Below are 13,494 nucleotides of genomic sequence, written 5' to 3'. Positions count from 1 at the left end.
TTTTATACAAGAAACCCGACTTTTGTAGGAGAAGAAAACTGAAAATATGCAAAATAGTCCAAATAAATAAACTGCAAGGAACAATATTTTTGATGTTTAACCTTGAAGTGCTGCTGATTCCTGCATGGTTTGGCTGCAGCGCCCCTGGGGGGCGCAGTTGGTACTGCAGCAGAGAGCAGCACATGTTTGAGTTGTACAAAAAAAAGCGAGCAACTCTTTTAAGAGGGGACAAAATCAAAGCAGTCCGACTCAAGATGTTCAGAGCACAGAGTGGACTAGCTTAGCCACTAGTTTACCTAAATATGCCCCTAACTTAACATGTTTAAGTTAGGAAACTTAAATAAGCTAACACCATTCTTTGTGGTGTAATGGTATTATCCCACAAAGCTGCTCGTCTTGGGTGAAAACATCACTTCCGGATTCTTCCTCGGTCAACAAGCAGCGCTCTCAAACTAGCCTGAGTTGCTGCATTTCTATTTTCTTCTTATTAAAACGACATTATGTGTCCACCCTTTAAATATTAAGATAGATCTTCGAAAAGGAATTAACATGCCAGGAACGGTTCATATTCTGTCAACAGCGCAACAACGTGACATTCTTCTAAACTACTTTGTGTTCAAACTCCAAATAAAATGTATTTAGTTTTCTGTGAGGTTGCAAAGAAAAAGCTCAAGAGGTGCTTTGCTCGATTCAATACGTCTGTGATGAATTTAGACGTCTGTGTTAGCTTGAAGCTCCTGGATTTGCTTCTTAAGTTCCTGGTCGTCATGCAGGCGTTGTTCTTCATCATCATGGAGATAAAGGCGTCCTTGTCTGGAGTTGGTCTTCGTCATCGCTGGTGACATCAATCTGTCACCACACCAGAAACAAAAGAGGAAAATTTAACTTATTGAAAATACATTTTGTGTGTTGTAAAGAACAAACTGCTGTTTGGTTCTCTGAACATGTAAAAAAAAAAAAGTTTAATATTTCAAAACAAAAGTCTCCATCAAACAGTTGCAACTTCTAACTGATTCTCCACAACTTGCAGTTCCTCATTTATAACCCAATGTTTATAAATAACACTTGGCACAGAGGTTAGATTTCAAGCTGTCTTGGTAAAGGTATTCATAGAAGATCTAGTAACTCACCCACTTTCAAAACTTTCCAAACTCATTCCTGCAACAGAGATGAAAATGTGAGTTCAGCTACGTTTCTTTTACTAGTTGATGTCTGGTTGAATTGATATTTGAAGTTATGTCCTTTCAAATGGATCTATTTCAACAAGACAAGCCATTACATCATATAAAAAGTGGTGATAAACATCAGTTCTTCGAAAGTAGAACAATTTATCTCATCTTTCATGTTTTAGAAAAATAGGTTCAGCAACGATTTGATAATTTGATATAAATTAGAGCTAAAAAGGTCAACTTCAACCGTTGTATGGCAACTATTACAAGATTTAGCTAACGTGACTGATGAATAGGAATATACTGTGGGAGTAAACAAAGCATTTGACACAACAAGCCATGGATTACTGTTGAGTAAATTGGAGAAATATGGTGTAAAAAATAATCTTTGCAGCCGGGCAGATGTAACTCATGTTTTTGTTGCTTTTGTCTGAAAAAACCTGTTGAGATGTTGGTTCAGGACATCTTAGAAGACAACAAGGAAGTCTGTCTGCTTTCCATTAAAATGCAAAGAAATGAGGGATGAATCCAGACTCTAAATGATCTAATGTTACCGTTTCTCCTCATGACTTTCAGGCTCATAGCAGTCCTCTCTGCATGGGCTGCTTCAACATTCAGTGCTTGTTTCATCTCTGTAGACGTAAAAAAGAAAATATATAAGTTAGTTTTCTGATTAAATTACTGCCAACTGAAAAGGAAATGTTTGTTTTTCAACATTTATTTCAGCTATCTGCGACAGAAACAGAAAAAAATTCTAAGCCATGCGTAAAAAGTAAACGTATGGACCCAACAAAACGGATAAACTCAAACCCTTTTTACATTAGGAAGGATAAGGTTTCCTTGTTTGTGTCCAAAAACGGGAAGAAATGTAACATGATGAGACGTTGTAATAATTCTCACCTTTCCTGTGCTTGACATAGCCACCAGCCACAACCAGAACCAGGACTACAAGTACAACAGGTACCACCACTGCTGAAGGATGTAACCCTGGAGGTACAGAGTTAGTTATTAAAACTAAATCAGTCCCTGTAACAGAGAACAACACCTGCGGTTCTAGCAGCTCTGGCTTTATGTGGCAGAAAAGTAACATTGCATCCACCATGGCAGCCATGCTGGTGGCAGCATCATGCTAAGGGGAAGCTTTTCATCAGCAAGTACAAAGAGGCTGGTCAGATTATTTATGATCTATCATTTTGTAATTTTTCAGTATTTCACCGTTCTCTCAGGTAGCCATATTGGGTATTTTTCTTATGTTCTGTTCATCAGTTCATCCCTGGTTCCTGTCTTTAGTGTTTCTCCATTTTCTTTTGATTTTACTTTGATTATTTTCTGTGTTCATCATAATTGCCATGTCAGTTTATTTCTCCCAGGTTTAGTTCCTCTTTGTTATGAACTTTCAAAAAAAAGTACTCCATCTGCCACTCTGATGAGAAAAAACAACTTTTATTTTATAATTATGACTTAAAGTTATACTACATCATTTTCATGAGGTAGTTAAGTCATAATAATGAAAGTTTTTTATTTTTCCTTACGACTTTGCTATCTCATAGTTATGAACTAGTTAAGTCATAATTATGAGAAATAATTTTTTATTTTTTTATCAGCGGCAGAAATCCCCCTAAATAGTTGTTGCTCTTCTGTCACTATTAAATGTTTGAATAAAACAAAACTATTAATATAAAAGATAACCAGAATAAATAATAAATACACTTGTCAATTAATAAAAAAAGGGTAAAAGTTATTTCCCCCATGAATAAACTTACTAAAAGCCAGACTTTTTAAAAAAGACAGGAATATTTGCAGCTCACCTTCTGTAATAGGGGTCGCCACCTCGTCGCTGGACGAGGTGCTAACAGGGTTTTTCACCCTGCAGGTGTAGGCACGACTCTGATTTTTCTACGAAGCAAATGGAAAACAGCTCTAAACCAACCCATCATGGTTTCATTGAGTTCTTAAAGGGATTTTTCCCCAGACAAATGGATCCATCTTAAAACACACCGTTGTTAAGCTCAGCTGATTATCATTGGACACCACCTTGTTTCCTGCTTCCCATCTGTACATGACGGGTCCAAACCGAGAACTGGTGTTGGCTTTACAGGTGAGGTCACAGAGGGTTTTCCTAGGGTTGCATTTTAAGTGCACCATCGGTTTTGGGACTGGTTCTGACAGAAACACCAACAGATTACCGTCCACTGGATTCAGATTAAAGCCAACAAAGTTCAGTCAAACCTGTTGAACTCACCGATGACCTGGAGAACCACTGGGTTATGACTCACGCGGTTAATCTCAGGTGTGTAGCGGCCGGTGTCCTCTACAGTCAGGTTGTGGATGATCAAACTTCCTGTTGTTTTTTCCAAGTTACTGCGACCTGGAGGCAGGATCCAAATAAAGATGTCACATGAATGAACCTGCAGGTCGCAGGTTTTACAACTCTTTAATCACAGGGGAACTTACCTTTTTGACTTTTGTAAAAAATAATGTCCTGTCCAAACCACTCCAAGATGGGGCTCATTTCGTGCCCCCAACTTATGGAAGTGATGTTATCAAAACTCCGACCTGGATGCAGGACAACCGTGTCACCAACTTTTGCGTAGATCATCACAGCTGTGAATGAAAAACAAGAACTTTTTCACTTCTTCCTGCTAACATTTCTCTGTTAGTTTTTTCTTTACACTTATAACAGCAGGAAAATAGAACAAACTAAAGCAATATGTTCCATATTTGTACTCACAACAACTCTTCTGCACCAATAAGTAAATGAGGAGAACCGCGGAGAAAGTCCGGAAAACAGACATGATCCTGAAATGAAAAGAACCAAAAACACAACTTTGACTAATAACTCTGGTAATGAGTGTCGGTAGAAATAAAACACACATACTTCAGTCATACACTATGAAAACAAGCATCTGTACAAATTGAAAAACAACCCCAAAAAACACATTTCTGTAGATAGAAGAACCATGCAACAAGCCAGGTTTGGATAAATAACTTACAAATGCAGAAAAACAAAAACACCTCAAATATCTCTAAGGTTTCCAAAGAGTCTGTTCACACGAAGCTAACAAGGTAACATAACGCACTGCGCTCGCTCGTCAGTTAAATAAAACTGTTATGTTTCTCTTGACAGTTGCTGGTTACCATAGTAACAAGCGACAGGAAGCTCTTTCCCTTTTCTGTTGCCATCTTCCAGTTTTATGCATTAGCACATATATTAGACCAATTTAGTTATATACAGGGTTTTGTGTGTAATTGTGCCATGTTTTAACATTTTAAGTGTGTTTAATTGTACAGCTGTTAACTGGAAGGATTACTCTGCAGTTTGTTTAGGGTTATTTATTAAATTTTGACATATAGAAACTGATGTTAACCACCAACTTGTTTTTTTTTTTCTCTCTTGTTTGGCATTTTTACATTTTTGATACAAAGTAATGTTTCAGTTACCACTTGTGTGATAGTTAGTGAATGTTAAATATATGTGTGTATTCTAGTCGTGGACATAGTTTGTTTTTCAACCTTTATTTAACCAGGTAAAAATTTATTGAGGACAAAGTTTTTTTTACAAGAGACGGACTATAAATATCTGACTTTATATTGGTAATTAAGAGATATTAACACTCAATATATAATAAAATACAAAGCCAACCTTTAAAAAAAAAGAGTCATATTTGGAAAATAATCGCAGATGAAATGTGTAACGAATCAATATTTTTTACTTTTTGAGCTAAATTACTGAAATAAATTAACTTTTTTTATGATATTAAAGTCGACTGAGATGCATTGTTGTTTAGGCTTAGTTGCCTAGTGAATGATGAACGCCACACCGTTGCCAGGAAAGAGCCCGGTGCTCCCGTTCATCACGCCGTCAAACCAGCCATCGTCGCTCATTTTGGTGACCGTAGATGATCACCCCCTGCTGGAAGGAGAGCTCATCGTCTTTGCTACCGCTGTAGCTGTAAACGGCAACCACTGAGGAAACAAAAAAAGAATAAAGAAGGAAATTATACCAAACTGTAATGTCATTAAAACTCCTACATTATATTGATAATTAGTTGTAGACGTATGGAACCTTTCTCCCAATAATAATAAATTTTTCCACCACAGAACTAGAGGTATGAGGCAATATTTATGCCAAATGTCATGTAACAATTAGTGAATAAAAACATTCTAAAAGTTGATATTTCTTTACATATTTTGAAATATTATCTGTGGGTTTGCCGAGGATGATGCTCTTTGGGAGACAAAAAGTGTCAGGAAGCGGGTTTGAGGTGGTGAGGAGAGACGCAGGCTGAACCCAGGTTGTAGTGAAAATGATGAATTTAATGATGAAAGCTCAAACAGTCCAACACAGGCGGCACGGCAGAGAGTATAGCACACAGCTAAATACCGGTACCAACTGACAAGAAGACTGAAAAGAGAGGACATATCAGTACGACTGGAGAGCATGAACGTGCAACATATGACAGTAGACAAGGACCCGACAAGAGACAAAGACAACAGGTGGGTTAAAATACACAGGGAGGGTAATCAGGTAACTAGACACACCTGGGAAGCAATCAACGGGGAAGACGCAGAGACAAAAGAGACTCACAGGACAGAAACTGAACACAGAAAACCCCTAAAAACAAATACACAGAAACACGGATCATGACAAAAAGTTTAGACACCTCTGTTCTAAACAACTTGAGTTATTTAAGGTGGATCTAAACACCTTAACAACACAAACCTTTGTCTAAATAACTGCGTGGAGCCCAGGGAAGGTCTTCGTCACGACGGACCATGAAGTTCTCTTCATCTTCATCGTTTTCATAGTCCTCCATTGGCGGCGGAGGAAATGTGAGCTGCTTTGGATCCAACTCTTCAGCAGGTGAGTCAATATGCGACACGTCTGAGAATAGAAGCAGATGTAAGGCGGCCGACAGGTTGAGTGAGCGCGGCACTTCCTGGTTCAGGGAAACCCATCTTTATCCATTTAGGTGATGTACAGTCAAAATATGCTTTTTTCCATATAAGCTTGTATTTAAGTCAATGAAACTCTGAACAAAATTGTTAAATATCTAATAACGCTGAAAAATAAAACAAAAGTTGCAAAAATGGCAAAACACTTGCCAACTCCGGCCATAGCACCAAGTCTTCCTGTAATTTAAATGCAAATGTTTAAGATTTTCTTTCCTTTTCTTGCCACAACAGACAAAAAAGTAGTAACTTTTAAACAAGCTGTTAATGTTAAATCAAGTCCTAATATGAAGTTTGCATTTGCCAGATTGGTAAACTTTATTCTTCTGTTACTGATTATTGATATTTACACAATAAAGCTCACCTGAAATGAACATTAAAAGCCAATGTTTACTTGCAGTAACTAAATAAAGCATAAAAAGGTGAGGAATATTGAATGCTTTTGTGGATTCTTACGTTTGTTTGCATGCAGCAAAGAGGCCAGTCCCAACCAGAATCAGTGCTATAATCAGGAGCTTTACAGTCAGCAGTATATTTAAAATTCTCTGCAAAAAAAAGAAAAAGAAAAATCGACTTAGCAAACTACACTGTTTACAGCTGAGTTTAGACATTAGTTCAGGACATTTTAGAACAAAGAAATAAAAATATTCAGAATGTGTTTTTTAACTCACCCCTTCTCACCAGGTTTGATTCTTCTTCACTCGAGTTGGTGCTAATGGGGTTTCTCAACATACAGGAGAAGGAGCTCTCCTTATTGTCCTAAGAAACAAATAAAAAAAAGCTGAAAACCAGTGAAGTTTCCACTTATATTCATTCTATAATCACCATTATGGCCTTAAATGTGATTTATCTTGACAACTAGGTCACATCCTGACTTGATCATTTAGATCAGGGGTCCCCAGACTTTGTCCTGTGAGGGCCACATAACTTTTCCCTTCTCTGGTGGGGGGCCGGAGTCAGTTTGTAACAGAAAAAGTGTGACGATTGCAGGAGTGCCTAAATGTAAAAATGTATTGTTTTCCAGAAAGCACAATCAAATAACATTCTCTGGGTTCACAAGCTCTACTCATCTTCTCTCGACCACTGCCCAAACGCTCTGACTCTGGTCGCTATGGTAACGTTTATATATCCCTTCAAAATAACAGAAGCGCCACAAAAACTAACATTTTACTTTCATGAAAATTTTAACTCACAATAATGACTAACGGGAGCCCTGAGCTTGTTTCTCTGCAACGAGACGGTCCCATCTGGGAGTGATGAGAGACAATGACACCCGAGGTGTGTTGCTTGAGCACAGCGTGCTTGGTCTCTACGTGACAAAGCAGCTTGAAGCTTTCTTGCCTCATTAGCAGCCGGTCGCCGCATGTTACGCAGAGCGGCTTGTAATGTGGGAGTCACCTACCGGTCCGGGTTAAATCCATTCTCCTGTCTCTTCTCTGGGCCTTTTCCCCTTTGCAAAGAAACTTTCCAAAGACATCTGATCTGTTTCTGACTCATTTTGCTGCTTATGGGCTCAAAATGAGCCCACAAGCAGCTTCCTGCTAAAGAGCCCCCCGGTGGTTGAAGAAAAATCCATTGTTCAGGGGGCCGGACCAAATGTGGAGGCGGGCCGGATCCGGCCCGCGGGCCGTAGTTTGTGGACTCCTGATTTAGATCATTTGCGTTTGTACCGTTGTTAAGCTCAGCTCCTTGTCGTTGGACAGCTCTGTGTCTCCTGTTTCCCATGTATATGTGACAGGCCCAAACTCAGAGGTGATGTTGGCTTCACAGGTGAGATTACAGTCGGTCTTCTCATTGTTGCAGTCCACAGATACCGTGGGTTTTGGAACCGGTTCTGACAGAAACACCAACAGATTACCATCAACTGCATTCAGGTGAAAGCCAAACAAATTTGCTGAAACTCACTGATAACCCGGAGATCCTTTTTGTCAAGAACGCTGTTGTTTATGTCAAAGGTGTAGCTGCCGCTGTCATCCAACGTCAGATTGTTGATAATCAAACTTCCACTTCCTATGTCCAGGTCACAACGACCTGGAGGCAGAATCCAGAAAAAGAGATCATGCAAAAATGAATGTGCAGAGTTTTACAACACTTTATAGCTCAATCACAGGTGAACTTGCCCTTAAAATATCTGTAACAAGTAATGTTCCCGCCGAACCACTGCAAGGCGAGGTCCGTTTGGCGCTTCCACGTTACGCTACTGATATGAAAACTTTGACCTGGGGACAGGGCAACAGAGTCGCCTATTTTTCTGTAGATCAAATCAGCTGTGAATGAAAAACAAGATCATTTCTCTTTAACATGTTAAACACTTTCGGTCATATCTTCTTTCCAGACCCGTTTTACTTTTAGTTTATTTACTTCTGACTCATAAAATAAATAAAACTTCATGTATAATTAGAGTAAACGCCCCTAATCATCATGTCCTGTGTCAATTATTAGAAGCAATTATGGGTGAGCGAAAGTGATCTCAGACGTTTTAGGAAGAAAAAGAAATGTCTACATCAGTGTATACACTTGACAAGAAAGGAATCGATGGTTTCCTGTTGATTAAAAACCATTGAACCCGTTCCGTCATGAGATAAAATTAACCTCATGATTCTAGCTCGTCCGGGGCTGTTTGGAGCGGTTGCTGTTTGAAGAAAGAACTGAAGTAGCATCTTCTCGTTCTTCATTCAAATATAAATATAACCACATTAGCCGACTGTTTCGAGTGAACAGCTGAAAGAGGAGACAGTAAACCACTAAAAACACTGTTCTCGACAGAATTAAACAGTGGTGGAGAAAGTACTCAAAAATGTACTTAAGTAAAAGTCAAAGTACCACATTAACATTTTACTTAAGTAAAAGTAAAAAAGTACTGGCTTTTAAAAATACTTAAGTATTAAAAGTAAAAGTACTTGCTGAATGCATTGCCTAATCACTAATATCATTAAGTGTACCAATCGTATTTAATTTTAATACATCAGTAATGTGCCATTTTAATGAACAATGCCACAGATAAAGCATGTTTTTATTACGTTTACTCTGTAACATAGTTTAGACTAAGATATGTGATTCTATGCATCATAAATTCAGGGATGGAAACATCTCTTCTCCTGTCCTAACATAACATGAACTTCACTTTTTTTTGCCACACATTTATTTTGAAAGAAATCCAACTAGCAGAGGAGGACATGTAACCAAGGAGCCACGTAGCAGAGTTGTAGTCTGGACCACCGAACCCAAGACCAAATCAAAACCAGCACCCCGTGCTACATGACAATAAAATTAAGTGCACCTATCAAAATTGCTTCTCAAATTGATCTGAAAGATTCACTTTCCCATAAAAACACCTAGATATTAAATACTTGGAGCTGAAATAAATTTAACCAGTATCAATTCAAACTCTTCTTCATTCTGTTTTGTTTTCATCTCTGTGCCACAATACACAGGTCTCCTGCCATCCCTAAAAAAATAACACCCTGGGCGGTTGCCCATATTGCCAATGTCAGAAATAATAATTGTCTGCACCATTAAACAAAGCAATTAACAGCGCTCAACTATGAACACTGTCCAAGGCCCAATAAGCAAGAAATAACCAAGCAGGAGGAGCACCGTGACTGTTCTCATCCTCCCTCCTGCTGCAATGTCTGCCACCATGACAGGTGATGAAAACAAAGAGCAATGAGCATGCTCTGCGTTCCTACGTTCTCGTTTTATTTATTCACCAATTAAATATAAAGATATTTTAATGAAATAAAATAGCTACTGCAGTGTACGCAGAGCATTACAAGAACAAAGAACGGCTCTCAGTGAGGCTTCAGTACTATAGGACTTGGTCAAGATCCGTCCAGAAGAATCGGATCGTCCATGAATGTCATATTACTATATTGCACTTTGGTCACAGCGTTGTCCCATATATGCAACACCTCAGTCAACACCTCCACACAGTAATTCAGTGCATGAGTGACAACTTTTTTTCATCGCAGATGCAACATGTGTTTCAGTCAATACAGCTAGCTTTGCTAGCATCACGTCCACGGAGCTTACCTTTCTTTAAGCTTTCCTTCCAAGTGACGTTAAAAATTGGACGAAGTCCCACTGTCTGTGAAAGCGAAGCGCTGCTGATTTTACATGTCGCCATACCTTATGATTTATGCAGCGCTTCCGTACTATTATATTACTGACACTCAGAGGAAACCACTGCGCATGTCTTGGAGCTCCGCGTGCGAGTAAAGGGGGAGCCGATTGGTGACAACAGACACTAAGTCACGTTATTGCTTGGATTTTACGGCGCCACCTTAAGTCCCTGAACTTCACATTTTAACGGAAGAACAGAGTAACGCGACTTGGGTGTAACGAGTAACGCGACACTTTTGTAGAAATGTACCCACCACTGGACATAAGATATTTATTTTTTATCTGTTTTTATTTACTTCTTCTGTATTCACATCCCCATTTACGAGTATAATCTGATTTAAGTGTTTGATCATCTCACAAAAAAATTAACACAGATTGAAATGGAATATATGATTTAGTAAAAATGCTGACTTTATCATCATCACACATGTTTGACATGATACGATAGTCAAACATACTATACATACAGTAGCAATGACAATAGTTGCGGTTTGTTAGGCAGTGTCAGGCACCGACACATAAACCAAACATACCATTAAATCAGAAGACAAATTATATTACTAGATAACGCCAGACACCGAAGTAGTAGAAAGTAACGCTACCGCTACATGTAATATATTCGGCCGAAAAGATGCGACAGTGACGATAAACATGTTTTATATCCATCGGCATCACTTACCTATTAAAATGAAAAAGGACGGATGTGAAGATCGCTTTTCTTTGATATTTTTCCTCCTCTCCGCTTAACGCCGGTAATTTGTCCTAAAAATCTCAGTCTAAAAGCCGGAAAGTTGTCTTCCTTTGAATCCAAGCCAGGACGGGGTGTGTCACTCCCTGACATAAGATTGAACAGCGCCACCATGGCGTAGTGGTCAAAAATATATTGCGTCCGTAGTGGTTTAGGACTACCATTGGAAATTAATGGGAAACGGTTTAGGGCCGTTTAGCTAAACAATTCTCAGCTGCCGCGCGGGAGGCCCGGGTTCGATTCCCGGCCAATGCACTCCCTCTTTTGTTTCCTTGTATGAAGTGTGTTATAAAAAGGAAGAGCAGAGACTGTATGTTGCAGAAGAAAATGGTACATCCTCCCCGTCGGGGAATGGGGTATGTGCCACGGACTTCCGTTTTAGCACTTACGCATTTTTTTGCCACATAGAATGGTTCCGGTTCACAGGCAACAGTATGTTAACAGTAGCTCCTCAGTAGCTGCAGGACTATTAATGATGCTTATATAATTATTCAGACGTCCTGAAACGCTCAAACAACAACAAAGGATTTAAGCTGGATGTGTCAAAACTTCACAATAACTTTGAAGGTAAGTTAATAAATCGTTTATATTCTCCATAATGCCTCATATGTCTGACGTAGCTAACAGGGACAAGCTTACAAAGGTGCTATGTAAACGTTAAGTGTTTTGATTATCTGTGCAGTGTGCAATCTACATATCTATGCTTTATAGATATAGATATACATCTATATAAACATATATAGATCTGTCTATATTGTGCCCAAGCTATCAGTCGAAGCTGAAGTTAGCTTCCGAATGTAGCATCTAATTCGGGAAATAGCTAAAGGGCGATTTTTTACTATCTTGAGCTTTTTTAATGTGTTGTACTTTAAAAACTACAACACCTAGACATTTCAAACCTAACTAGATTATTCTGTACTTACAGCAGAATAAATAAAACATTTGTGAAACCTTCTAATTTATTTGTGAAATTTGTAAAATGTCAGTAATAGATTCCAGAACGCATATATGAATTATTAATTTGGCATTGTTTGTTGTTTTAACGTTCCGTTTTCTTTTTTTTAATCTTTATTATAGTTGGAGTTGGACAGGATTTCTGTTTTATGGCTTCCTGGAGGGAGATTGGTTGAGCTAATGTTGCCACAACTTTTCTCCTGCTATTAACTTTTTTGGTTTTCTTTATATATAGAAAGTATTTCCATCATTTGCTCTTTTTCCGTTTTGTATACAGTATTTGCTTAAACTTTTTTTTTTTTTTTACCTTAATGCTTACTTGGTCAGTTGAGGTGGAAACGTACATCCTCTTGATTACTGACAAAATGTCAGAACCACATGGACTGAGCTGGTTACATCAGATCAACCTGAATCTTTATTACTCATTAGATTCAGTGGTGGGAAGTAACAAAGTACAAGTACGTCGTTACTGTACTTAAGTACAATTTTCGTGTATCTGTACTTTACTTAAGTAGATTTAATAATGGATACTTTCTACTTTTACTCCACTACATTTTACAGTAAGTATCTGTACTTTCTACTTCACTACATTTCTACAAAACTGTCGCGTTACTCGTTACATCCAAGTCGCATTGTGTTTTTTTTCGTTAAATATTGAAGTTTAGGGACTTAAGGTGGCGCCATAAAATCCAAGCAATAACGTGACTTAGTGTCTGTTGTCACCCATCGGCTCCCCCTTTACTCGCACGCGGAGCTCCAAGACATGCGCAGTGGTTTCCTCTGAGCGTGAGTAATATAATAGTACGGAAGCGCTGCATAAATCATAAGATATGGCGACATGTAAAATCAGCAGCGCTTCGCTTTCACAGACCGTGGGGACGTCACTTGGAATGAAAGCTTAAAGAAAGGTAAGCTCCGTGGACGTGATGCTAGCAAAGCTAGCTGTATTGACTGAGACACATGTTGCAAATGCGATGACTGACATGTCGCAGATATGGGACAATGCTGTAACCAAAGTGCAATAATATGACATTCATGGACGATCCGATTCTTCTGGACGGATCTTGACCAAGTCCTATAGTGCTGAAGCCTCAGTGAGAGCCGTTCTTTGTTCTTGTAATGCTCTGCGTACACTGCAGTAGCTATTTTATTTCATTAAAAATATTTTTATATTTAATTGGTGAATAAATAAAACAAGAACGTAGCAATGCAGAGCACACTCTTTGCTCTTTGTTTTCGTCACCTATCATGGTGGCAGACATTGCAGCACGAAGGAGGATGAAAACAGTCACGGTGCTCCTCCTGCTTGGTTATTTCTTGCTTATTGGGCCTTGGACAGTGTTCATAGTTGACATTGTTAATTGCTATGTTTAATGGTGCAGACAATTATTATTTCTGACATTGGCAATATGAGACACCGCACAGGGCGTTATTTCTTTAGGGATGGCAGGAGACCTCTGTGTATTGTGGCACAGAGATGAAAGCAAAACAGAATGAAGAAGAGTTTGAATTGATACTGGTTAAATTTATTAAAGCTATAAGTATTTA

The 13,494-nt window shown here is 38.6% G+C and overlaps 1 protein-coding gene across 3 annotated transcripts; it reads right to left on the bottom strand.

Annotated features, from left to right (window-relative positions):
• Positions 1-677: 677 nt before the first annotated feature.
• LOC103457566 (uncharacterized) lies at positions 678-11,060 on the bottom strand. 3 transcript variants are annotated; one of them, XM_081597677.1, is made up of 16 exons: positions 10,924-11,060; positions 8,028-8,153; positions 7,793-7,956; positions 6,794-6,881; positions 6,579-6,667; positions 5,893-6,054; positions 4,991-5,135; positions 3,901-3,968; positions 3,624-3,773; positions 3,412-3,537; positions 3,168-3,331; positions 2,978-3,065; positions 2,070-2,156; positions 1,724-1,801; positions 1,131-1,158; positions 678-849 (listed from the first exon to the last, which is right to left on the bottom strand). In XM_081597677.1, the coding sequence occupies exons 8-16, from the start codon at positions 3,962-3,964 to the stop codon at positions 711-713; spliced, it is 924 nt and encodes a 307-aa protein (XP_081453803.1). In that variant the 5' UTR covers positions 3,965-3,968; positions 4,991-5,135; positions 5,893-6,054; positions 6,579-6,667; positions 6,794-6,881; positions 7,793-7,956; positions 8,028-8,153; positions 10,924-11,060; the 3' UTR covers positions 678-710. The 3 variants fall into 3 exon arrangements, with proteins under 3 accessions (XP_081453803.1, XP_008396044.2, XP_008396053.2); XM_008397822.3 differs by lacking the exons at positions 4,991-5,135; positions 5,893-6,054; positions 6,579-6,667; ... (2 more) ...; positions 8,028-8,153; positions 10,924-11,060 and adding an exon at positions 4,163-4,299; XM_008397831.3 differs by lacking the exons at positions 4,991-5,135; positions 5,893-6,054; positions 6,579-6,667; ... (2 more) ...; positions 8,028-8,153; positions 10,924-11,060 and adding an exon at positions 4,185-4,297.
• Positions 11,061-13,494: the final 2,434 nt, after the last annotated feature.

Source organism: Poecilia reticulata, chromosome 2, assembly GCF_904066995.2.
Source record: "Poecilia reticulata chromosome 2, P_reticulata-male-v2, whole genome shotgun sequence".
Classification (NCBI taxonomy): Eukaryota; Metazoa; Chordata; class Actinopteri; order Cyprinodontiformes; family Poeciliidae; genus Poecilia; species Poecilia reticulata.
Note: the sequence above shows the minus strand (reverse complement) of the source record. Positions and strands in the feature narration are given on the sequence as shown.

Bases quoted from the DNA above. Each gene is read 5' to 3' on its own strand.
- LOC103457566 (XM_081597677.1), bottom strand. From the start codon at position 3,964: ATGTCTGTTTTCCGGACTTTCTCCGCGGTTCTCCTCATTTACTTATTG. The intron at 2,157-2,977 runs GTGAGCTGCAAA...CTGTACCTCCAG, and splicing joins GGCGACCCCTATTACAGAAG to GGTTACATCCTTCAGCAGTG. The intron at 1,159-1,723 runs GTAACATTAGAT...TCTCTGTTGCAG, and splicing joins GAAAGTCATGAGGAGAAACG to GAATGAGTTTGGAAAGTTTT.